At 40.7% G+C, this 27,109-nt stretch overlaps 1 protein-coding gene across 1 annotated transcript in view; it reads right to left on the bottom strand.

Annotated features, from left to right (window-relative positions):
* Positions 1 to 27,109, bottom strand: part of LOC124612680 (nuclear pore complex protein Nup205) — a 314,008-nt gene that overhangs the window by 184,683 nt on the left and 102,216 nt on the right. The window contains exons 9-10 of the mRNA XM_047141009.1: positions 26,498 to 26,620; positions 17,700 to 17,870 (exon numbers count right to left, since the gene is read on the bottom strand). Of these exons, the coding sequence (XP_046996965.1) occupies positions 17,700 to 17,870; positions 26,498 to 26,620 (294 nt within the window). The remainder of the gene's footprint in view (positions 1 to 17,699; positions 17,871 to 26,497; positions 26,621 to 27,109) is intronic.

The following is a 27,109-nucleotide window of genomic DNA, read 5'->3' on the forward strand; positions in this document are numbered from 1 at the left end:
GGTTGTATGCAAATCTAAAAACATTGTACACAGGTACCAACTGTATGAGGTACTTCAGCTTGTAGCGGTTCACCTACTTTTATTTCTTCGTTTGTTGTCCTCAGTGTCAATGTACTGCGTTGCTACACTGGCTGAAAAATAGGGTTTGTAATTTGAACAATGACTACAGTAAATAATGTAGTCGACAGGTGCACAGATACGTTTCACAGATGTTTACTTTCATTTTTCACAACCTCTCATATACACATTTAATATGGCCAATGCATTATTGTTTAACTTTCCATAAGCCTCATTAATAGTTTGCAGGTGAACATCCACATACTGCTACAATAGTTTACTGTTGAACATTAATGAGCAGTAAAAACATAACCACAAATTCACAGTTTTTTCGGAATAATCAAGTATGTATGGAATAGATGCTGTCATTGCTTTAACACATGGCCTATTAGTGTAACATTTATTTCGCTGTTAAGTTGATGCACTGTCGTCGTTCTAACCAACACACAATCCTCGTCTGAAACTTGGTCATGGACTGACTGTCTTGGGACCAAAAATTGGGCCCTTACATATCATCACAATAATAGGTACTGAAACTATGCAATGTTTAAAGTTAAATTTACAGAAATTACAATTAAAACTTAACTTATTAAATTAACTCAATGCATCAAAAAATTACGGCTTTTTAACAGTTTCTTCTACTTCAAGAGTTAGGCCAAATTATTTGTTTAAATGATGAAATTAACAAGTATAGTTACTTAAACAATACTTCTGACAAAACTGTTAATTACTTTGGAATTAATAAAGGTCTGGCTTTGCTAACATGTTTTTGAACAGAGCCAAATAAATACTTTAAGAATACTTTTAGTTGTTCCTCCAAATGCTTATAACTAGTACAGAATCTATATTTGTTAATAAGTCAACAATAGAATTTAAGTTACAAAACGATTACTGATTTCACCCAATAACAGAAGATACTAACTAGAAATAGTTAAAATTAGAAAATCAATCATTAGAAAATCAATTATATACATAAAACTAAGCTTGAAATTAGACCTGGTGTTATCTTCTTTAAAACTGAGGGGCCAACATTTCTCTTTTATGGAAATGCAGATAATATTCACGTATGTTAATGTTAACTTGTTAAAATTGAAGAATGAATTTTTAATTTGTCAGATGGCAAAACAAGAGGGGAAGTAAAAATATCCCAGCTTGCTTCGTCACAAGCTGTAAAGACATTAACCTCATATTCAGGAGGTTGAAGTTCACTGTGCAAAGCCATTCTCATTTTGGTTTTCTCTTGTTTTTCCTACAACACTTCAGGCAAATGCCAGGACAGTAGCTTCCTCAAGGCTACCATCAATCACCTGTCCTATCCTCCGAGAGCTTGTATTCTGTGTATACTGAGCTTCTTAGTTTTGTTGTATTACCACAACAAGTACTATATCATTGTTAGATGATCTCTGGGTGAATAAAAATGAATAAAATAACTCAAAATAATTACCAGAAATGTCTACTCCCCAAGACACTCCAATACACGGTATGTCACATGGAAAAGAAATCGCTCTTTGCTGTCACAAGATTTTTCCGACGTGAATTTCAAAGGGAGCCACCAGGCATTACGACAATTAAGGCTCGGTATGACAAGTTCCCAGCCCCTGGGAGTGTAAGCAGATAGTCATGTTATGGCAGAAAATGAGCATCTGATAAAATGGCAGAGCACACCAGAGAGACCTTCCAAAGAAGCCAATCACAGTCAGTTTGCAGAGCATCACAAGAGTGAAACATCCCTCATTCACCAATTTACAAGATGCTGCATCAATGACTTCACTTTTAGCCTTTCAGATTCCAAATTGTGCAAGAATTGAACCAAGATGACTTTCACCTTTGCCATGTATTTGCTATTAAGGTGCTGAATCGGGTTAGGCAAAGCCAACTGTATACAAAATGTTTCATCCTCTGATGAAGCAACCTTCCACACACGTGGGAAGGTTAATAGGCACAGCACTTGCATCTGGGGTTCAGAAAACCCACACTGTTTTCAGGAACTTATCGGAGATAGTGTAAAAGTGAATGTGTGGCGTGCACTGATGAAAGGTAGCACAGATGAGACCATATTTCTTAATCAAGCACACGTTAACAGAAACTGACTATCTGAACTTTGTTGTCCCTCAGCTGCTTCTTCTCCAGCCAAATGTGATCTACCACCAGGACTGCATCACATTACTGGAGGATACATGTTCATGGCTTCCTGGACTGAACATATCCACAGCAATAGACAGGATGTGATGGATCAACTGCAATCTCCAGACGTATCCCCTCCAGATTTCTTCCTCTGGGGCTATGTGGAACATACTGTGTATGACTCATCTGTATGTGACCTTGGCATAAGAACTGTGGCTGCAACAGTCTGCATCACTGCAGAGGTGTTTGTGCGCACACAGGTAGAGACTGACAACCATCTACACAAGTTATGGGTTATGAAAAGAGACCAAGTAGAAGTGTATTAATTTTTTTAGTTACATGAGGCTGCAAACTGCAACAACCTAAATCTCATAATTACTTTTTAATTGCCTTTGGTAATCAAGGAGACTTCATGTGGATATCTGTACATCACATTTGTTTCAGTGTCTCCACAGAGTGAAAGATCTCTATTTCTTCTACATATGAGGGTCATTTCACCCAAGTTCTGCACACTGAAATATAGAATTGAAGAAAATAATTTATTTTACAAAATACATTTACAGGCCTTCAATATAATCTCCATTTCATTGTTGAGCTGTCTGATTACTTCAGTCACCTCACTGGAGGCTTCATCAGCTGCATCAAAATGTTTTCCATGGAGTTGTTCCTTCAATTTGGAAAACAAATCAAAGTCTGGTGGGCTCATATCAGGACTGTATGGTGGATGAGGAAGTATTTCCCATCCATATTTGTCAAGCATTTCTCTTGCTGGTAGGGCAATATGTGGTCTTGCATGAGGACACCAGCTGCTAGAACGTAGGCCTTCTTTGATGAATTTTTGGGAGCAAAACCTTTTGCAAAAACACCTTGTAGTACATGCCTATTACAGACATCCCCTGGGGTACTATTTGTAGCTATGGCCCCATTATGTCATATGCAAAAACTTATCAGTTTCACCTTTGACTGTTGGTGGTGGATTTTTTTTTTTTTTTTTTTCCAGGCGTGGAGGGTCAGGACCTTTCCATTGTGGCAACAACTTCAGTTCTGGTTCAAAATCTTGTATTCCAGGTTTCATCAAATGCAACAATCCTTTTCAAAATATTTTCTCCTTCTGTTCAATGAAGCTGAAGAATTCTTCTGCAACCTCCTTACTGCTCTTCACTCAGATCATGGGGAAACCTTCTGGCAGCAACGTTTCTGGATAAAATCGTCTCGGTTTTCAATGTGTGTCAATTCAAATAAAATTCTTGAGCTTTCAATGACTAGCTCCACCATTGTCAACAGGAGTAAAACTTCTGACTGCTGGGGTTGGCACTATTTCCCGCTTATATACCTACGATTACAGCCACTGGCACTGATCATAGAGGGCCAAAACAATGTGTGCGTTGAAGCCAAGTTGGGCAGCACACAGCAACTCTGGCCCATCGTGCGATCGAGTGACCGGCAGGTGGCGTGAGGGGCTGGCACCACGTTTGAAACTGCTGCCCCAGCCTCCCTACAAGTGTTAAGCATCCACCATTGCTTCCTTTCAATTTCCAAAGCCTTCCTCCATCCTCTACTCAGTGTGTAGCCCTGGTCTCGGTTGAAATTGTTACTGTTCATTTTAATCTCAATCACCTCTTTTATAACGGAGTCTCAGTATGTTGATGCATGAGCCCAGACTCTTGTGTCCTTAAATTTAGTTGTGTGTCAATTTTCGAGGCAATGCTCCGCTATGGCCAACTTGTCAAGCTCCCTTTGCTTAAAATGTCTCTTGTGTTCAGTACAATGCTCTGCAACTGTGTGAATTGTCTGGTGTATATAGATGCTGCTGCACTCGCCAGGGACACGAAGAGCTATGTTGTCTTTAACGGGGAGCAACATATCTCTTAGCTAGAACACTGGTCTCAAGCCACATGTCATGAAAAACACGTCCTAACTTGCCGCTCGTTGCCCCACAGTACGGCAGGAAAGCCAGTGCTTAGAACGAAGGTGGCATTTCCTTTGTCGGCTACTGAAGACTACCACCTGAAGATGCTAAATTTATCAGTAGATGAAGGGTACCAGAAGGTTAGTCGTGATCCGAAACAGGCCATAGTCAGGAAGATAGGGAAGTTATTAAAAGAATCTGGTTTACCATATGAAGTGGTGAAGAAATTAATGCCTCATGTCACCAGACCTCCCAGACTTTATAGCCTGCCGAAGATACATAAGAAACACACTCTTCTTAGGCCTACAGTTAATGCAATCTGCTCGCCTACTACAGACTGGCAAAACATCTTGCAGAATTATTAGTGCCAAAACAGGGTCACTGTGAACATCATGTTGTAAACACGCTGACATATGTTGAAATGCTCAAGAAAAATGAAAATACATCGAAATGACGTAACAGTTATTCTGGACATGGTGTCACTTTTTACAAGGAGGCCAGTACAAGACATGCTGGATCTTTTGGCTCAACAGTTTCCACCTGGAATTGTCACGTTGTTCTGTCATGTTCTAACAACAACGTACTTCTTGTACCCTGACAAATATTATGAAATGACAGATGGCACAGCAATGGGCTCGCTACTGTCTCATGCAGTCGCAAATTCCTCCAAGGAGCACTTTGATGATGATGATGATGATGAAGGAAAGAGATCAATAAACTGGAAAACTACGTTTGATCCTATCACAGGAATCAAAGCAACCCCAACAAGGTGAGCTTCAGAAAAGCCCATAATAAAATACCAGCAAGACACAGTGGGATAACTAAATAAAATCATGGATAAAATACCTGTAAAGATACTGTTAAAAAAGGGGCAAATAACTGTGGCTGGATGATGACTTAGAAATAATATGTGACCCAGCAACTCAGTGACACATTAAGATCTCATACCCAGTATTTTTGGGAAGAATTCCAGACACAACACAAAATCTTAAGACACGAACAAGACTCGTCTCGTTATCAATTAAAATAGAGGGAAAATCCTGTGGGAGACCCAGTTCAACCCTCAGGTCACCATATAAAACACATTCAGTTAAAATATGTCATACTGACACCCGAGTCCTGCATCTCTGACATGCTGTGGGCTCCTCCCAACGTAAGAGGAATCTATGCGTCAATGGCCAATGTCCCACTCTGAGCTGAGAAAGGGCTACTTCTTCACATCGTCACCAGCAGAAGGAGCTAATCCACGGTTGCACTAAAGACTTAATGGAATACAGTTCATTATTTCTCACTTCCAGCCACTGAGACTCCGACCAACATATGGCCTTCCTGGCCACAAATGAAGTGACAGCCCACAGAGGCACTGAACAGCGAGCAGGAGGAGGAAGGGAGCAAGCGTCCTCGGCAGCAGCATCAGCGAGTTCGTTTCCCTGGAAGCCTATGTGCCCTGGAACCCAGCAAACGGCCCAGGATTTCCCAGTTAAAAATACATTTTCTACCAGGTGAAAATACCCTTTTCCCATGTCAAATGACAGTATACTTTTCATCGTAACTGTAAAACTTATCAATCATTTGAATGGTTATGGTTTTATACACCGGCGTAGAATTTCATGGCCCTTTAGAAAACCAAACTCATTATAAAAAAAAAGAGGTTTGCAAAGATCTTTGATGTGCAGCAAAATGTACACTGCATATTTTCGTATTACGAAAGTATAAATTTGAATTCCACCGAACACTGCACGTTACTTTCCGAAGCACTGAAATCGAGATTTAAATGTGCTTTTGTAAATCAGTCATAGCTCATGTCATGTGATCTCGCCTGCCGATGATAGCCAATAGCAATATCACTGTTAAGTAGCGCTTATACCCAAATTGGAAAAGTTAATATACATATACATAGTGTTGCTACAAGAAAATCAAAGCTTTTCACATATAATAGTGGTCTCAAATATCTATAAGTTGCAAGAGAAGCTAAGCTTCCATATATAATATTGATCTTTTTTGTGCATGTTACACTTTAAGATACATCACACAAATGAGACAGTAAGATTTTTAATAACAACATAAATGTCAGATCTTCTGGGTTCAAACTTTTCTAAATGGTCATCCTCAAAGAGTTGATTTTTAAATGAGAGTCAAATGCTCTGTGATTTAAGAAATTCATCGTACATTGTTACACATCGTTCAGCTTGCATAAAAGGAAATTTACTTTGAAAGTAACGCTCTTCAAACAACCATTTGCAATATTTTCCCACGATCTGTTAGAAATACGTTACTTCAGCAATTGCCAAAGAGTGCCAGATAACAGGCGTCACCGCGCTTGCGCAGCTACGATGACACAGGAAGCCCATATGTTCGCACATGTAAAACATTAAAAGATCTTACATTGTGTCATAAAAGAAACAAGACATCAGAGGACACTCCAAGAGCATCGGAATTTCATGAACCATACTAAAATGCATAATTCGGCTTACAGTGCATATTCATATGTCCAGATTCGGATGTAAATTTTCTTGGAGTACTGTAACACCATAGCTCTAATGCTGTATGGATTTATTTTGCCTTTTGCTTTGGTTTAATGTTATAACACTGAGTATCTGTAAATGTGTTTGAATCGATAACATAAAATTGTATACTCCTTTCTTTGTTAAAACTTTGATGTCGTGGTTTGATTCTATGCAATGTAGTATATCTGTCATTTAAATTCTTTGTCTCATTTGGAGGGAGCAAAACTTACTGTGTATAATTGTAATTTCTGTGTGAATAATTTTATTGTAGAAATGTCAATATGTGCAAATGTTCTGTTTTATTTAATGTGTTTGGTTGCTGTTATGTAAACTGCTGATCCTCACTTAGGGTTCTTAGTTATTTAGTATGTAAAACGTCTTGTAGTTTCCCTCGGGAAAAGAACTGTGTAGCGCGCGCTAATTGTGGTTGGCCTAGGTAGAAAAGGTGGAACCAAGAGTCAGTCGAGGACAAGCTACTAAACTGTGCACTGCCAAGTAAAAGTTGTATATTGTGCTGGTTCCAAGAGAGGCTTTTTCTGCCACTTTCCACTGCCTCAGATGGATGGATAAATAGCTGGAACAATTCTGGAATTGGTATCCATCATTGCCACCAAGAAGGGACAGAGTCCAGCAATTCTGCCTGCAAATCCACCTACCAACATGCAGTTGCCACCACATTGCGCAATCACTGTATCGGAATGCTATAATAATGTACAGTGAAGGATCAGCTTTTTAGATGTTTTACTGTGCAAAAATATAAGGTAACTTATAACTGAATTCATGTACCTACCTTGAATTTTTCCTTATCACAACACCTCTCAGGTTCCTCTCCATTTGAATTATGATTACCGAGTGTCCTAGTTTGTGGAAAAAATGAAAGCCTCAAAGCCAAATAATTTGTTGTTTGATCTTTGGTAAGAAGGGAATATTCAGATTTACAGTGGATTCAGTGAAATTAGGGGAGGTAGCAAATGTAGTTCTGTGAAATTTCAGAGACACCTATTTAATCATTTATTTGAAGGCAGAAGACTGTAGTAATAAAGACAATTTGCTGTAGAAAGATTAAAAGTTCTTAAAACTGAGGCTCGTAAAGTTTTGCTTAGTTAATGATCATAGTGCTGCCTGTAACAAATTTCAAAAGGTGAGTCAGTTTCTTGTAAATTTGTCAACATTGTGTCTCACTGCAGTAAAAGTGGAAAACTGCAATAGTGGATAGTTATATATTCATATTTGCTAAATGTTTGTCTCTCTTGTGTATTGGAAGTGCATATTAATAGTATAACAGGATCCACAGTTTGTCTACTGTGCTAATGCTAGATAACAAATAGAAAGACCACTATTTATGAGAAAAATAATTTCTTTATTCAAAAGACAGTGAGAAGTAGCCTGCTAGTGAATTCCAATTAACTTTCTTTTTTAAATAATAGTCAATAACTGAGAGAGACTTAAACTGTGACCAATTGATAATTTTGCAGTGAACTACATTTATAATTTTATGTCAACTAGGAAAGTGTTTGAAAAATAATCCTTAACCTGTGTCCAATTTATGATTCTGCAGTGAATATTAATAGTAATGTTATAAAACTTATTCAGTTTGAATAAGTCCTGAAAGTAATATTGTGTTCCGTTATCTGTTATATTTATGCAAATAGTCTGCCCTGCTCTGTCAGCTTCCCATCTTAACCGTGAACATATGCAGGTGTCAGAGTTCATTGCACTCGCGTGTGGCAAAGTATAGGTTGTATATCTAAAAACACAGATGTCAATATAATAGAGGGAAACATTCCATGTGGAAAAAATATATCTAAAAACAAAGATGATGTGACTTACCGAACGAAAGCGCTGGCAGGTCAATAGACACACAAACAAACACAAACACACACACAAAATTCAAGCTTTCGCAAGCTTTCCGCTCCCGGGATTGGAATGACTCCTTACCCTCTCCCTTAAAACCCACATCCTTTCGTCTTTCCCTCTCCTTCCCTCTTCCCGATGAGGCAACAGTTTGTTGCGAAAGCTTGAATTTTGTGTGTGTGTTTGTGTTTGTTTGTGTGTCTATCGACCTGCCAGCGCTTTCGTTCGGTAAGTCACATCATCTTTGTTTTTAGATATAAAAACACAGATGATGTGACTTACCGAACGAAAGTGCTGGCAGGTCGATAGACACACAAACAAACACAAACATACACACGAAATTCAAGCTTTCGCAACAAACTGTTGCCTCATCAGGAAAAAGGGAAGGAGAGGGAAAGACGAAAGGATGTGGGTTTTAAGGGAGAGGGTAAGGAGTCATTCCAATCCCGGGAGCGGAAAGACTTACCTTAGGGGGAAAAAAGGACAGTTATACACTCGCACACACACACACATATATCCATCCGCACATACACAGAGACAAGCAGACAGGTTGTGTTTGTCTGTTGAAGTTACTCAGATCTAATTTCTTTAACAAGAATGTTAATCATTCTCTTGCCTAATTAGGCTGGCGACCGTTTTTCTTTACTGTCTAAACAGTGTAGGTAGGTAAAATACTATTTGTTACTGTTTAAATGTTTACGTAATTCTGACTTTCACTTCTGATAAGCCACCTCCATTAGGTACAACACGGTCAACATAACAAAATTCCTCTCAGAGGGTAACACTGCTCTGTTGCGTTATACCATAATTGCTTTAACAAGATAGTTTTATTTAACAACCTGCCTTCAACTTTAAGGTTATGGTATAGTAGTAGCAGGCAGGTAGTGTTGTGGTACCAGTACTGTGTTATCTCATGTTTGGTTCTTTATTATGGCATAATGCCGTAAATGCTAGAAGATGAAAAGATGACCTTTTGGAATGCAGTGAACAGTTGAAACTAGCCAATAGTGCAGAATTAAACACTTCATTTCGAATAAATTGACTGCCTCAGTGGAAAAGATTAATAAAAGCCAAATTTCTTTAGCAAACTGGCAAAAATAACTTCATTGTTCTGCAAGGCAATTAATGCTTGACTGTCAGAAAGTGGAAATAAAATAAAATTTTAATCTAATAACATATTTTAGCCTTCCATAATTACGTGCATGTATTTTAATTCACTTGATAGCTCCCGGCCGCAGAAATCCGTTTTATTTTCATGTGACGTGAGAGCAATAAACGAAGAGGAAACAGCAAAATCACTAAATGTAAACACGGGTCATCACACGGAGACTATCCACCTTCCCACTACAACTCAGACTGCTCTGCGCATCAGCACCGGATAGTGGTGCCCCACCCCCCACCCCCTCCTCCCTCGAGCATTTGAGATAGATAGGATGCCAAAAATTTTAAAAAATAGACTTTTCAAAAATATGTTCATTTTGTAGTGCACATCTTTCTGAAAAGTCTGATACAGAAAACGTGTGTTTGGAGAAATGTAAAACATGTTATTTGGTCTTAAGTGTGCCAAAGAGCAGTGCCACACCTCTTACACAGCATTCTCCTATCGCAACGTCATTGTATTTCGCTCTGTGGAATTCAAACGTATAATATTTTGTAATGTAATGGATGCCACCAAACTATATTCAGAGCAGTGGAAATTAAAATGTCCTGTGGTGCCTCTCCTGCACCCAGTTGGCCAATTTGACATTCAGCCCCCCCCCCCCCCCTTTTTTTTAATAAAAAAAACCTCACATGTAATATTGGATGGAATTATTTGTAACTTGGAGAACATGAACTCATAGGAAAATTTGCACTCTTTATTGTCTATTAGCTAACAACTTGCTTTTTTTGTGTAATATAAAATTCAATATAGGATACAAGAAACCAATAAAGACAAGTTAAAAGCAAGACAATACACATTTCTTCAATCCTTAAGTCCTAGCATTTTTCCCCCTCTCTAACCATGCTACAGCTTTACATGGCATGCTTTCCTTTCTGCAAAAGAATCTATTACCTCATCATACTTCTTCAAACGTTTTGCTACATGAAAAAACAAAATGTTGTAGTCTAATACTGAAATAGCTGTTAATACAAATAGTACCCAAATCTGGTGTGGTTTCTTGATCTGATTACGTGGATTTTGTCATGGTCTGCAAGATAAAACGAAATAGGCCTGCCTAATATTGCAGCTAATAAATGAGACTGTTTTGGCAAAAACGGTCACTTTTTTTTTAATACAACAGAATATAATTCACGAAGTATCAATATCAAATGCATGTTCGGCCTGCTACAAGCAAAAAGTTTTTGTTAGGAAATAGTTTCACATTTCATTTATACGCTCCAGTTTCTCAAGCATGAGATCAAAAAGTAGTAGTACGAAATTTTTATATTAATTTGGAATGGTCATATTCTTCCATAATTTGTCTCATGTCTCCGCTGCTTCTCCTTCTTCATTCTAACAAACAATCTTTATTATCAGGAGGACTAGCCTCCCTCATTCTTTTTGATGATTGGGTGTGAGTACTCCCCGATAGTACACCCTTCCCGCCGGGAGGAGAAGAAGAAGATTTCAAAGGTTCCATCTCCGTCCCATGAGCAGGTAGGGAAATAAGGGTCCACTCAAGACAGAGCCCCGTGTGACTGACTAAGCCTCATACAACTGGCGTGCGGCAGGTTCCCCAGAGGTTGCCCACTAATGACTGTTCCACCTCAACAGCCACGCATCTAATCAGCACGCAGAAAACCTCGAGACTGAGGTTTTCTTTATAGAGGTTTATTCCATCCTTGCGATCCAGGCAGTCGAGCCAAGATCCCCATGCCCTGTGACTCACAACGTTCCACTGCCACGCTACACGGTTGTCGCTGAAGCGTGCCCAGAGCTTACGGTGGCAGAGGACCGGCGGCTCTTACCGTTCCCCAGCTCAAGAATGTCAGGATAGCCTAGCCCGTACTCGGCAAAAAAAATGGTGAGCCCCTGAGGGTTGGTGCTCTTTGAGGAGCGGGCTCTGAACTCTGTGGTGTCGCATACATCTTGCTTCCTTAGGTAAGAGAGTCATTCAGAAAGTATGGAACATTCTGGTATTAAAAAAAATTAAGTACAAGAAATACATTTTATTATATGCATCTGAAAGAGTGACCGACATACTACTTTTCCACATAGTTACCAAACACATTGAGGCACTTATCACAGCAATGGACAAGATTTGAAATACTTTCGTCGTAAAATTCTGCCGCCTGAGACTTCAGTCAGTGAGTGGACGTCAGCTTTCCTCAGCGTTTGTTTTGAACTGCTCTTCTAAGGCTGTGCAGAGTTTGACAGTACTGGACAGAATTTATTGTTTCTCCTTGTTCGAGAAAATCAACAAGAAGCACACCTTGCCTATCCCAAAACACTGTTGCCATCAACTTCCTTGCTAACAAGGTTTGCAAACATTTTCTTGTTTTTTTGGGGGGGACCTTTTGTGCCCCCACTCCACGGAGGGTAATGTTGTCTCGCAACTGACGTGTTTCACCCAAGTCTCATCACCAGTCGCGATTCGATCCAGTAATGAATCACGAGGTTTGTGGTAGGCCTCCAGAAATGTCAACATTGCCCCCATTCGCTGTTCTTTATGATACTCTTTAAGCATTTTGGGCACCCATCGTGCACAAAATTTGTGGTAGCCTAGCTTTTGAGTGACAATTTCAAACAACAAAGTCTGTGAAACTTGTGAAAAAGAAAGCGAAATCTCCATTATTGTGAAGCGACGGTTTTTAAGAATCGTTTTGTCAACTTTAGCGACCAGATCGTCAGTCACAGAGCTCAGGCGTCCACTATTCTCTTCATCGTGTTCGTTGGTTCGGCCATTTTTAAATCGAATGCACCATTTCCCGGCAGAACATTCATTCATTACGTTCTTTCCGTACACTTCGCACAGTTCACGATAAATTTCTATACTTTTTAGGTTTTTGCCAACAAAAGCCATGTCACAGGCCACATCTCACAACTGGAGGGATTTTAGATTGCAGCGCACATTTCAAATTCGAATATCGAAAAAACCAGATGCACAGACGTTCCTGCTGTCACAGATGGATGCCGACTGAGCTGCCGAACAGGCACATGCCAAAATATATGTGATCAGTGTGCACCTAGCGGCACCAGACGGAAACATTCCCTACTTTCTGAATAGGTCTTGTACACTGATGACACCTTCCTGATATAACCTCACGGTGAAAATACACAGCAGCAGTTCGTGTATCACATAAACTGTGTCCATCCCAACATTAAATTTACCATCGAGATGGTGAAGGATAGCAAGCTACCGCTCTTAGATGTTTTAGTTGAGCGGAAGGCAGGAGGCCAGCTTTGTCGTTCAGTGTAAAGGAAACCAATGCACAACAATTGATATTTGCACTCCAGTAGCTTTCTCCACCCTGTACACAAGAAAGCGGTCCTGAACATGTTAATACACAGAGCCAAAGTTATTTCTGATGACTACCACCTACAATCTGAGTTGCAGCACTTGAGGTACATGTTAAGGGGAATCGCTACAGCAGAAGAGAAATTGCAAATGCTATCAGGTGTCACTGAAGCAGGACGCCTCGTGAATCAGTAGAAGAAGCAAAGTCAGCAGTTTTCCTGCCATACTATAGGGCAGGCTCGTCCAAACTGTGCCCCTGTGGCGTTAGCGCCCGCGATCGCCTGCGGCCAGCGCCCCGGGCGAATTCGTACGTTGCTGCAGTAGCTGAGCCCTGCCACTTAGCTGGCCGTGCGGACCGCCCGAACGCCAGCCGATAGATATATTTGTTCGCCCGTTTTCCCTTCGGCCAGTGGACGTCTCACAAGTGCTTGAACTAGAGCTGATTGACCTACAGTGCCATATCAGCCTGAAGGACCGCTTTCTTATGTGTAAAACTTTGGATGACTTTTACAGCTGTCTTCCACGAGAGAAATATCCTCTTTTGCACAAGCACGCGGCCAAAGTTCTCTCAATGTTTTGTTCCACGTATATTTGTCAGCGCTTTTTCTCTCTTTTGAAGCTTGCTAAAACTAATAACCGTTCATTCTATGGTGATAAAAATTTAATCAATTCTTTGAGGTTAGCAGTCTCACGGAATATTGTACCGAGCCTAGACAAAATCGTTTCCTCGAAAAAGACAAAGTGTAAAATGTTAATTGTCTTCTTTAACAATGTTGACTGTAAGAATTAAAGAGTTTTATAACCTTAATTCTATTTTAGTTAGTTTTCAAACTTGGTCAGTTAAAATTATTACGTACAAAACAGAAAACTAAGGATCCGATTTCTAAACTCTGAAAAGGGATACAAAAAATTGTAGCACGAAGTATAACAAAAAATACTTACTTGTAACTACAAACAGTAACAAGGAAGCTCTATATCCCTTACATAAAATTAATTCTAAAATAGAATACTTTGTTTAGGTTAGATCTGACCGCAGGACAGTCCAGCGCAGAGCAGTGCTGTGCAGTCTCTCTCTCTCTCTCTCTCTCTCTCTCTCTCTCTCTCTCTTGCTCCTATGCCAACACTAGCGACACACGGTCGCGGACGGGGCGCTGAACTACACTGTCTTGCGCCCGCGGGGTGCGGGAGCGCCCGCCGGGCACAATTCTTGGATGAGCCTGCTATAGGGCAACCAGCACCAAGTCAGGACGTGTACTTCAGAGACATGGATTGAGACCAGTATTCCAGCCCGCCGCCAAGATACAAGATACGTCGCGCCCTGTTAAAGACGACACAGCTCTTTGTGTGCCCGACATGTACGGTGTCCCTTGCAAGTGCAGCAGCATCAACATAGGCCAGATAATTTGCACATTTGCGGAGTGCTGTACCAAGCACAAGAGACACATCAAGCAAAGGAAACCTGACAAGATGGGCACAGCTGAGCATTGCCTCAAAAACAGGTACAAAATACAATTTGAGAACACGAGAGTCTTGGCTTATGCATCAACATACTGGAACTCCGTTATAAATGAGGCGACTGAGATTGGAATGAACAGCAACAATTTCAACAGAAACCAGGGCTACACACTGAGTAGGGCATGGGGACGGGCTTTGGAAGTCAAACGAAGCAACGGAGGATGTTCAACACTTGTAGGGAGGCAGGAGTGGCAGTTTCAAACGTGGTGCTGGCCCACTCGGTCTGCTGAGGAGCTTCCCGACCTGCCTCCTGCGCACGCATCATTTCGGCCCCCTCCGACTGGTACCAGCGGCCATAATCGTGGGTGTACAAGTGGGAAATAGTGCCGGCCCCAGCAGTCAGTAGTTTTACCCCTGACAATGATGGCAGAACTAGTCATCAAAAGCTCAAGACTTTTACTGGAATTGACGCGGCTTGAAAACCGAGAAGATTTTATCCAGTCGTGCCGCCACAAAAAACTCCGAGGACACGTAGCAATTTTTCTCGTCTAACTTTTCAGTTACGATTCAGTAAACTGATATGAGTGATACTGACATTCTTACTTCATACGCAATTTCCTCATGTTTTACATCAATCGTCTCTCATAATGTCATTAATAGTAATGTGAAAGGCATAGTCCATTGCAGCTGATGCCTTCCACTTCTTCGGTTGTCCTCAGTGCTTAACCGACCTTCACAGAAATGAACAGCCCACCATGATACTGTGCTACAATTCACTGCACTCTTCCCACACACCTCCCTCAAAGCATTGTAAATTTCTGTCGGATTCTATGCGTGTAGCGAATCAATTTTGATGTAGGAACATTGACATTACACGTAATGCGACCTGACCCCATTTTACCTTCCATTTTAAAACTGAATTACTCTTGACACAGCCAGACAAATCAGTAATCACATACACAACCGTCACACCCCCAACGTCTCACTCACAACTGACATGAATTTCACAATGATCATGCAGCAGAAACGGTTGCACATGCACAGTGTGCAGGGCTTTTGACCTGAACCGCATACCTTCTGAGCATAGCTCTGGATCCCCCAAAATCTAAACAAATATTCAGTATCTTAGAATGTACAACACTATGATTATTAGTATCCTATGGCGCCCAACAAGCAGGGACATAAATGTGTAAGAGGTTCACTTTTATACAGTAGCAAATTTTTCTTTCATCTCTTCATTCCTATTAAATAATATTAAACAGAAACTTCAACCCTCTGTTTCACCCTTCTTAACACACAGCTCAATTATTTCTTATTTCAGTTACTAAACAATGGAAAATATGACAATATTATGAAAAGGATAGTTGCTACTTATCATATATCGGAGATGCTGAGTCACAGGTATGCACAAGAACTAGACTGCCAGAAAATAAACTTTCGGCCATAAAGATCTTTATCGGCAACACACACACACACACACACACACAATATGACAGTCTCTGGCTGCTGAGGCCAGACTGTGAGCAGCAATTTTAATTATTCCCACTAAGCCTCCGTAAACACAGAAAGTCCCTATTACTCTCTTCATAATATAGAGATTGTATTAAAACGGCTTTTCCTGTATCTAAAAATGGTAGCATGTATTCCCTCAATTATTTATGTTATCACCAAGTTTTTACTTACCCAATGTATTTACCTTTTCTGAAACATAAAAATTGTTTCCTCTATAGCTTCAGTTGTTATTCTAAACCACTCAAAAAAATGTTTTCCATCGCCTGCATTCCTTCAAATTTATGTAGATTTGAATTAAAGGGGAGCAGGGAAATAAGCCTTGTGTAAACTTTAAAAAATAGCCTTACTGCAAAATAAAAACAAAATAATAGCCAAAATATAAAGGCAGTTCTTCAAAAGTGCACATCCGTGAAACAAATGTGCTGATAGGTAACATTCAATATTGAATCAATACAGGTCCCCCCCTTCACATTGCACCATGTTATGATCCTCGTCCACATGATCTACAGAAACACTTTGCTACTCAGGCCTGTTCCACGCTCCAACTGCACTCCATTAATCATCCAGTATGTGAGGAGGGTTCCTGAAATAATGCAATGCAAGTTTCAACTGGTCATAAGTATGCTCAGTTGGATTATGTCAGCAGATACTGCAACCCGTTCATTCAGTCAACTCCTGCCTGTAGGAGGAGGCTGTTCACATGGTGGACATAGCTTGTTCTTGCTTTTGTCATTTTTAAAGACTAAGCATAACTGAAAGGTTAGCTTTAGAGCGAATCAAAAGACAAACCTACATTACACCCAATGGCGTCAGTACATGATAAAGATCCAAATTGTGACTGGCTACTTCCCTGTTGGACCCATGGGACTACACATCAATTTACCAGGGCCTTTTTAATAATAATAATAATAAAAAAAAAAAAAAAAAAAAAAAAAAAAAAAAAAAAAAAAAAAAAAAAAAAGGTTCCATTCTGGCTGTTCCCTTGTCCACCTTCTTCACCGACAGTTGTGTGCTGTCTGGGTGTGTGTTGGCTGCGTCAAAACAACTCAATCAATGGTCTCCACAACGAAAGCACACAATTCTGTGCATTCTCCTCAGGATACTTGTGAATCATAATTTGTAAGCAATGTTCACCAGCTGGTGGTGTTGACTGCAGGCAATCATTAGGAGGGAGATCATCAATTTTTAGTCTCTCACAAACGGCTGTTGAAAAACCAAATAACGTCACAGTGGTTTGTAGGCACCTTCCCATGCTGATACCACTTCTGATGTGAAGTGACAATGAGCACACAGTCTGAGCCTGAAATGAGTCTCTGAGATATGCTGATAGACATAACAGTGTACATAAGCTGCACTCTCCTGTTCATGACAGGAGGGGGAGACAACGTACTCAACTGAACTAAGAGTTTGCTTTTCATTTCATGTGCTCAAGAGAGTATTGATACAGAGGTTTACAACAACAAAAAATGCAAGTTGTGAAAGTGTTGTAAAACGTTTGATCAGTTTTATATGTATATAAAAGCCATTATTTGCCAATTTCATAGCTTCACTGGTTCAGAATCTTTTGAATCTTCTTGTTATATTTTACCTTAAGAATTTAACAATCTACACAATCCTTTCATTTTGTGTATGGCAACCTGTTCCTTGTGGTTTACAATTGCCCTATTAACTATTTTTTTTCCTTTCCTCCCCCCCCCCCCCCCCTCCCTCCTCATCCTCCTCCTCCTCCTCCTCCTCCTCCTCCATGTGACAATTTTGGAATAATCCTACTAGTTCAGGGTCTGCATATAACACAATCCTCTTTTAAAGTAACAAATCAGTTAATATTCTACAGTTACCAACCTTTCGAGGGGTACTACGGAATGGAAGGATATTCCCTCTGTTTTCTTCTGGAGGATTCCAGTATTCGAGGACAAGTTCCTGTTGTAATCTATCACAATGATACAAACGAGCCATGGCTAGTAACATATGCTCATAATGATGTGGAAGTCTTGCTGGAGGCTCTAAACCTTCCTGCAATAAGAATATGAGAAAGGCAAATTAAAACACTGTTTATTTGAAAATTGCAAAGCAAAAATACAGTAAAAAACCTTAAATATTTATATACTTATTTTTGTCTATCAAAGTAACTTTATATAAATGTTAACACGGTACACAGTCTAAAACAAAAGCTTTAGAAGACAGTGAGTAGACGGGAAGCAACGTGTCACAATCCCAACATGCACATATATGTTCCACAGTAATAACTTCAGATATGTAATACTTGTATTGGCATTTGAAGAACTAAACTGATTATCATTATCATTTACTTCATTTTCAAACTCATCAAGACATGAGAAAGAGTGTTCAAACAGAAACTGCAATAATTTTGTTTTGAAAATGGGTTTCCAATTCCATTCTTAGCTTTTTATAATCACTGAGACGTAAGTTTAATAGTAATCAAAACTCCTTTGTACTAACTAATGAGAGAAACGGGAGGGGGGGGGGGGGGGGTAGATGCTCGACAACAGGGTTTTTAGTGCCTTTACTAACATGATTAGAGACAAATAACGTTAAAATGTGTAAATCAAAATAATTGTATTAAATACAATTTTCATTGATTGAAATTACACTCTGACTGTCCAATCTCTCTCACAGCCAAAGCAGAGAAATAAAAAGACTGAGTGTAGTGGTGGAATGACGGCTGTGTAGTGGTGGAACGGGAACGGTGAAGGGGCTGGATGGGCGAGGACAGTGACTAACGAAGGTTGAGGCCAGGAGGATTTTGGGAATGTAGGACGTATTGCAGGAAAAGTTCCCAGCTGCGCAATTCAGAAAAGCTGGTGTTGGCAGGAAGGATCCTTATGGCACAGGCTGTGAAGCAGTCTTTGAGACGAGGGATATCATGTTTGGCACCGTGTTCAGCAACAGGGTGGTCCACTTTTTTTTTGGACACAGTTTGTTAGTGGCCATTCATGTGGACAGACAGCTTGCTGGTTGTCATGCCTACATAGAATGCAGCACAGTGGTTGCAGCTTAGCTTGTAGATCACATGACTGGTTTCACAGGTAGCCCAGCCTTTGATGGGATGGGTGATGTTAGTGACTGGAGTGGAGTAGGTGGTGGTAGGAGGATGTGTGGGACAGGTCTTGCATCTAGGTCTATTACAGGGGTATGAGCCATGAGGTAAGGGATTGGGAGCAGGGGTTGTGTAAGGATGGACAAGTATATTGTGTAGGGTCGGTGCACGGCGGAATACCACGATAGGAGTGGTGGGAAGGATAGTGGGCAGGACATTTCTCATTTCAGGGCACGACGAGAGGTAATCGAAACCCTGGCAGAGAATGTAATTCAGTTGCTCCAGTCCCAGATGGTACTGAGTTACGAGGGGAATGCTCCTCTGTGGCCAGACTGTGGGACTTTGGGAGGTGGTGGGAGACTGGAAAGATAAGGCACGGTAGATTTGTTTTTGTACAAGGATGGGAGGATAATTAGGGTCAGTGAAGGCTTCAGTGAGACCCTCGGTATATTTTGAGAGGGACTGCTCGTCACTGCAGATGCGACAACCACGGGTGACTAGGCTGTACAGAAGGGACTTGGTATGGAACGGATGGCAGTTGTCGAAATGGAGGTATTGCTGGTGGTTAGTAGGTTTGATATGGATGGAGTTACTGATGTAGCCATCTCTGAGGTGAAGGTCAACATCTAGGAAGGTGGCTTGTTGAGTTGAGTAGGACCAGGTGAAGCAAATGGACAAGAAGTTGTTGAGGTTCTGGAGGAACGTGAATAAGGTGTCCTCGCCTTCAATCCAGATATCAAAAATGTCATCAATGAATCTGAACCCGGTGAGGGGTTTAGGATTCTGGGTTTTTAGGAAGGATTCCTGTAGATGGCCCATGAATAGGTTAGCATAGGATGGTGCCATGTGGGTGCACACAGCCGTATCGCAGATTTGTTTGTAGGTAATGCCTTCAAACGAGAAGTAATTGCGGGTGAGGATATAGTTGGTCATGGAGACTTATCCTCCTACCACCACCTACTCCAGTCTGGTCACTAACATTACATATCACATCAAAGGCAGGGCTACCTGTGAAACCAGTCATGTGATCTACAAGCTAAGCTGCAATCACTGTGCTGCATTCTATGTAGGTATGATAACCAACAAGCCGTCTGTCCGCATGAACGACCACTGACAAACTGTGGCCAAAAAACAAGTGGACCACCCTGTTGCTGAACACGCTGCCAAACATGATATCCCTCATCTCAACGACTGCTTCACAGCCTGTGCCATATGGATGCTTCCCACCAACACCAGCTTTTCTGAATTGTGCAGGTGGGAACATTCCCTGCAATACATCCTATGTTCCCATAACCCTCCTGGCCTCATCCTTCGTTAGTCACTGTCCTCTGCCATCCAGCCCCCTCTCTGTTCCCTTACCCCTCCCCCTCTGCACCTTCTCTCCTGCCCTCCATCTAAACTGCAACACTTCACTGTCCGCCACTCCCACTATACTAACCCTCCCCCTCCCCACCCTAGCCTCCTCCTTACCCCCACCCAGTCGCCACTCCCATCATGCACTGGTGTTGCTTCTCACAGTGTGGTTTCAGCTCTCTGAGACTGTAGACACGTGTGCAAGTTGTGTTTGCATGTGCGCGTGTGTGTGTGTGTGTGTGTGTGTGTGTGTGTGTGTGTAAGGTGAATAGCATCTTTCCTTCTCTGATATTGTTACATTCCAACGGGGCAAGTTTGTCGCACACCTGACCCAGACGGCTTAACGGCACTGTGAAATGTGATTTATTCATCTAATTACATATAATTTTCACAATGTTTGATTTGATTTATAGGAGTCATGTTATGATGTACAATAAGAACATTTTAGGAGAATTACAAAAATTTACATTATTTTATATAATTTCTGAGGTATAGCCACAAAAATACTTATCATAGTTTTCAGTACACAAAAATAAAACGTATTGTTCCCTTATTCAAACTATGAAACTGTTCTAAATGAATTCTTTAATAGAATAATAGCACTTTTCTACCAGAAGAGTAAAGAGCAATCTTTTCAGTGAACCAAGCTCTGTGCTAAATATAGTGTGAATTTTTAATTCCATATACTTTGGTGTTTGGGCATAAGAGTTTTAAATGTTGTACTGTAAGTTTAAAATCATCACTATGGTGAATGTTGTGGTTGTGGTGGAAATGGGAAGTGTCGAAGATATGTTGGTTTTTGAATAAGAGCACCTCAAACAAAAAAATTTTTAACAGTGGTCAACATGATTGCCACTGTTTGGCAACACACATATTCCTTTTTTTTTTTTTTTTTTTTTAAATACTAGGAGCCTTGAGACACTTGCTGAATTTCCCCAGAAAATTATGCTATAACCAACAACCAACTCAAAGCAGCTATAGTAAACTACCTTTCTGGTGCCTATGTTTGTGTTATCTTATGAAATAGGCACTGAAGATGCTCACCTACTAAGTTTGTTTGCTAAGTAGTCAATGTGTACCTTCTAATTTAACTTTTTATCAAAATTTAGAACCAAGGACATAACATGATTTGCCTCTGTGATATTCTAATGATTGTAAGTTATATTCTTTTTACTCTTTTCTAATGATTTAGTTTCAAACTGCATCATTTTGGTTTTAGTTACATTTGGGTTTAGTCTATTTTGATGGAACCAAGATTCAGGTCGTTCTAAAATGTTTTGGCACTTTCTGGAATTCTTCCAGAAATCTCATTTTCAATTAGGACTGATGTATTAGCAAATAAAGCCAAATTAACATCAACAGCAAATAGTAGGTCACTCATCAAGGTACATGCTGCCTCCTAAGGTGACCCAAGGGCTTCAGCAGCATGAAGGAACACACTACGTTATCCACCCATTCATGGATCCTGTTCAAAAGTCCAGAAACAGTCAGCTCGCTCCACAGCATACAGTTGGCTCTGCTGATCACTCATCTTGGTAGCTCCCTTTCAGGGACTGCTCCATTTGCTAGCTGTATCAACAATGGAACATAGTTACCAGAGTGTAGGTCATCAACCTACTCACTGATCAGAATCTGTGACAGCAAGTAAGGAGAAAGAGGGACCCATGGCTGTGGATGATTGAGATAGTGCCAGAGATGGTGTATACAGCTCCTGAGACATCACACAGTCCTCCGACACCCCCAAGCCTCATTAAACATTGGGTACACTGAAGTCTCCCAACAAGAAAAATGATCAAGGGTATTGTTCTCTAAGGTCTTTTATAAAGACTTGTATCTGACTGCCTCTTGTAGCAGCTAGTAGTGAGAGCATACTATAATCTACTGTACCGCACACTTTCAACTGCAGCTGCCTGGTAATCGATAACCGAGGATATAGCAGAGGACTTGTGTGTATTATTTACAAACAAAGTTACTCCTCCTCCTGTCATTTTCCCACTCATGTCATCCTTGCAGTGGATTGAGCAAAAAGCTCAGTAATTTCAAAATGTGTCTAACAAGCACAGAGATCTACCCTGCACTAGAAATTTCAGTTCTTCCACATGTGTCCTGAAACCATTAATATTTCACTGCAACAAGATGCAACCGTAACGGTGAGGCTTGTCTTGCTCTTCATCCTCATTCTTCCACCGAGTTGGGAATCTACACCACAATGCAGACTCATGATGGGCTTGATCACCCTATTGGACAGACTTCATAGTCTGTAGTATCTGTAGAGCTCATGTCAAATCTATAAGATAATACTAGTGTTGAGCGATCTGAAAGCTCTGAACTCTCTCTTTTATGTAGTCTTGCTTTTATTTCCTCACTAATCTTTTGATTATGAAGATGGGAATTTAACTGTTGTACATTCGTATGTACATATTTTTTATTTTTCATTACTAGTCTCAGTATGTGTCAACATGTTAAATCTTTGTGCCTTTTTTCCACTGCAGTCATTAATAATATAGCAAGAATAGCTGTTGTGACTAAAATTGCATCCATGCTAAACCCGCTCCACCATGCAGTGCAGAAATGCTCAGAGGCAGGGACATTGAACAGATGTGCAGGACTATAGACCCATATCTCTAATGTCGATCAGTTGTAGAATTTTGGAACATGTATTATGTTCGAGTACAATGACTTTTCTGGAGACTACAAATATACTCTGTAGGAATCAGCATGGGTTTCGAAAAAGACGGTCGTGTGAAACCCAGCTCGCGCTATTTGTACACGAGACTCAGAGAGCCATAGACACGGGTTCACAGGTAGGTGCTGTGTTTCTTGACTTCCGCAAGGCATTTGATACAGTTCCCCACAGTCGTTTAATGAACAAAGTAAGAGCATATGGACTATCAGACCAATTGTGTGATTGGATTGAAGAGTTCGTAGATAACAGAAACCAGCATATCATTCTCAATGGAGAGAAGTCTTCCGAAGTACGAGTGATTTCAGGTGTGCCGCAGGGGAGTGTTATAGGACCGTTGCTATTCACAATATGGCTTTTTGCGCATGATGCTGTGGTGTATCGAGAGGTTGTAACAATGGAAAATTGTACTGAAATGCAGGAGGATCTGCAGCGAATTGACACATGGTGCAGGGAATGGCAATTGAATCTCAATGTAGACAAGTGTAATGTGCTGCGAATACATAGAAAGGTAGATCCCTTATCATTTAGCTACAAAATAGCAGGTCAGCAACTGGAAGCAGTTAATTCCATAAATTATCTGGGAGTACGCATTAGGAGTGATTTAAAATGGAATGATCATAAAAAGTTGATCATCGGTAAAGCAGATGCCAGACTGAGATTCATTGGAAGAATCCTAAGGAAATGCAATCCGAAAACAAAGGAAGCAGGTTACAGTACGCTTGTTCGCCCACTGCTTGAATACTGCTCAACAGTGTGGGATCAGTACCAGATAGGGTTGATAGAAGAGAGAGAGAAGATCCAATGGAGAGCAGCGCGCTTCGTTACAGGATCATTTAGTAATCGCGAAAGCGTTACGGAGATGATAGATAAACTCCAGTGGAAGACTCTGCAGGAGAGACGCCCAGTAGCTCGGTACGGGCTTTTGTTGAAGTTTCGAGAACATACCTTCACCGAGAAGTCAAGCAGTATATTGCTCCCTCCTACATATATCTCGCGAAGAGACCATGAGGACAAAATCAGAGAGATTAGAGCCCACACAGAAGCATACCGACAATCCTTCTTTCCAAGAACAATACGAGACTGGAATAGAAGGGAGAACCGATAGAGGTACTCAGGGTACCCTCCGCCACACACCGTCAGGTGGCTTGCGGAGTATGGATGTAGATGTAGATGTAGGCAGAAAGCTGTTCATGATCTCGGTGCTGATTCCAGTTAGTGTGCACGCACAGCTACAGGTGGTGAACAAAAACTGCCAATAGTAGATAACCTTAGTATTGAAAAGTAGGAAAATGGATGGGAAAAATTATCTTTAGAGTCACAATACTAGAATGAAGTCATTATTCTTCATTACCTTTATATAAAATACCATTTATGAGGAACTGTAACTATTTGTTTATAGTTTTTGCTAGTACGAACTCACATGTGTACACGGTAAAAGATTTACTAGACTCATTTGACTGGTTCAATGATTAAGTAAGACAGCAGAAGAATGAGCAAGCCTTATACACGACAGCAGAAGCAGGAGGAAGCCCTATACAACGAGGATTCAGCAGGTGCCACTGTGGCTGCCTGCTAATGAATTTTTCACCTAAACAGCCAGCACCCAATTAGCATTTTTCATCCTCGCAATGCAGATCATTAAGGCCAGAACCCGTGCCAGCTCCCTACGACAGACAACAATCCACTAATGTGCGTATAGCAGTTGCTGAAACAGGCCCAGAGCTTACCGTTACAGAGGACTGGCAGCCGCCATCAGTCCCCAGCTAAGGTATCCCACATTCGCCAGACATATACCGAGCTGAGACGGGCCGTGTTCCACGAGATGCTCACCATTTGGTATGACTCTGTCACTGTCATCAGTTTTAACAGTTCATTGAGATTTCTGTGTCTTACACTTCATCAGAGGCTGACACAGTTACCACACCTGAGATTATAATGGCTAAAATCCTAGTCACTGAATATATTAAAATGCCTCAGCCTCAGCTGATGATCAGACTGAACATGTCCACTCCAGTTCTTAGAGGCTTTTGTGTGTGCCTGCCTTCACTACGAATGTACAGTTCCTGACTCATCTAGGCCATCACATCTTAAAATCGCCAGTGCTGTTCACTGTGAGGGGATTAGGTTAGCAACAAAGGCATTTACGACCAGTCCAATTCCCAGCCTCTGTGTAGAGGCTGGTGAGCTCTGTGTAGAGGCTGGTGAGCTACTACTTGTCGTCAAGAGGAAGACCCTCAACATGTGACATGTGTGCAGCCTACTTTCAACCCTGTGGTCACTGGCATTCAGTACTGTTGCTCGCTCTCCAACAATGTGGGCATTTGTAAACAGGCTACGAGCAACAAGGTCATTTTGGATTTATACCAAGTCAGACATCGTGGCACTTAATCAGGACCCTATTACTGTGATTTATCAAGGGTCAAGATGTTCGCCAGTCTGGCTAATAGGGATATCTAGAATTACTTTAGAGTTATTAGGGTACATAAAGAATTTTACCCAAGACTTCATTTTAAAATCCAAGTTTTACGGAATTTTATGTGGCATCTAAACGGGGATTCATTGCTTTTGCAGAGGACATTACGGCTGTATCAGTCCTCTTTCTGGCTGCTGAGCCAGGAAGAACTACTTTCGATGTGCCTGCAGGTAGGGCACTGTGCTCTGATGCAAGGATTTCTCCTCCAGTGACTGAGCACACCAGTGGAGAGCGATTGTGGCGTACCGGTATATACAGACGATGTAACAGGATGTGTTTTGCATTACCAGATGATCTGCCTCCATGTAAAGAGATGATGAAACTAGTGTGGTCCATGTTGCGAAAGACTTACAAACGTTATTACAACATTTTGTGTATGTTAGTGTGGGTGGCTCAAAATATTTTTTTCTTTTTTTCTCAGTGATCAAAAACTGACAATCCATTCTTACATTATTTTAGCTATAGTGTAGTTATTGTATGTGTATTAGAATAATCAATTCTACAGACTGGCTCACACCCTATTCTTACGTCATTTGCGCTTCTGTGCAAAGGGGAATGGAGCGAAGTGAATCAGATTTCCATTTCGTATTTTACCTTTCAACACAAAATTTTAAATATTTTTGCAATATTTGTCTTAAATTAGTTTAGTAACGGTGCCAAGCAACTCGACACTGAGGGCCACATACATACAACATACTAACCGACCGAGCAGCCAACAGAAGTGTTGCTTATTAAATGTCATGAATGTGGTAAGCATACACCTCTGAGCTGAGTATAAACTTTTTAGTGTTAGTGGAAACCATTTTTGTGTCTGGTGCCACACTTTTAGACTTTTGCAATTTCTTTTGTTGAGAGCAGGGTTTTTCAGAACAAATCAAAATATGTATTCAGAAACAGTAGTTCTGTACTCCAGATTGCCTAAAAAAATGTGCAAAAATATGTACCGGACATCAAAAATTATAACAACACTTTCTCAGGCAATTAATATTTTCTGAGACATAAAAGAGTTCCTCAAAACATACTTTTATAATATAATGGAGGGCGCATGGGAAAAGGATACTCCCACTCACCTGCATATACACTTGCATCGTACGGGCAGTTTCATCTGCCCGATTTCGAAGTTCTTTGACCTTGAAAGGCATGAACATGATGAAGTCTGTAATCAGTGTGTGTAATCTTTGCAAGTAGAATGCCTGTCAACAAAAAAGAGAAAGTATTCTTATTTAAATCTGGATTAAGTTACATGTAATACAAGAAACAATTTGTGAAGCTTCAAGCAGGCAATGAGACTGCTTAAAACATTGTGATAAAACTGGGGCAGAAATGCTGGCCAGTACTTAAATTCATGACATGAAATGCGCATTACTTCTGACAGACGCACACGATAATATAAATGGCACATCACCTACATTTCAGAACTAATAGTTCCTCCCTCAGGGAGGAAAAGAGAGTGCATTGTGGGAGGGTCTATTTTTCAGACCCCACGATGACTGGAGCCAACTGGTTGCAGGAGGGTCCATGTCCTCTCACAGTACATGTCTGTAGGAAGTAATGCACATTTTGTCTCCTAGAGTTAAGTACTGGCCAGACATTCTGTCTCAAATTCATTAGTTATCTTAGCTGATTTTCCTTTGATAAAATAGTATCTCTGCTAAAGCACAAAAGTCTTTGATTAAAGCTGA

Source organism: Schistocerca americana, chromosome 4 (genome assembly GCF_021461395.2).
Source record: "Schistocerca americana isolate TAMUIC-IGC-003095 chromosome 4, iqSchAmer2.1, whole genome shotgun sequence".
Classification (NCBI taxonomy): Eukaryota; Metazoa; Arthropoda; class Insecta; order Orthoptera; family Acrididae; genus Schistocerca; species Schistocerca americana.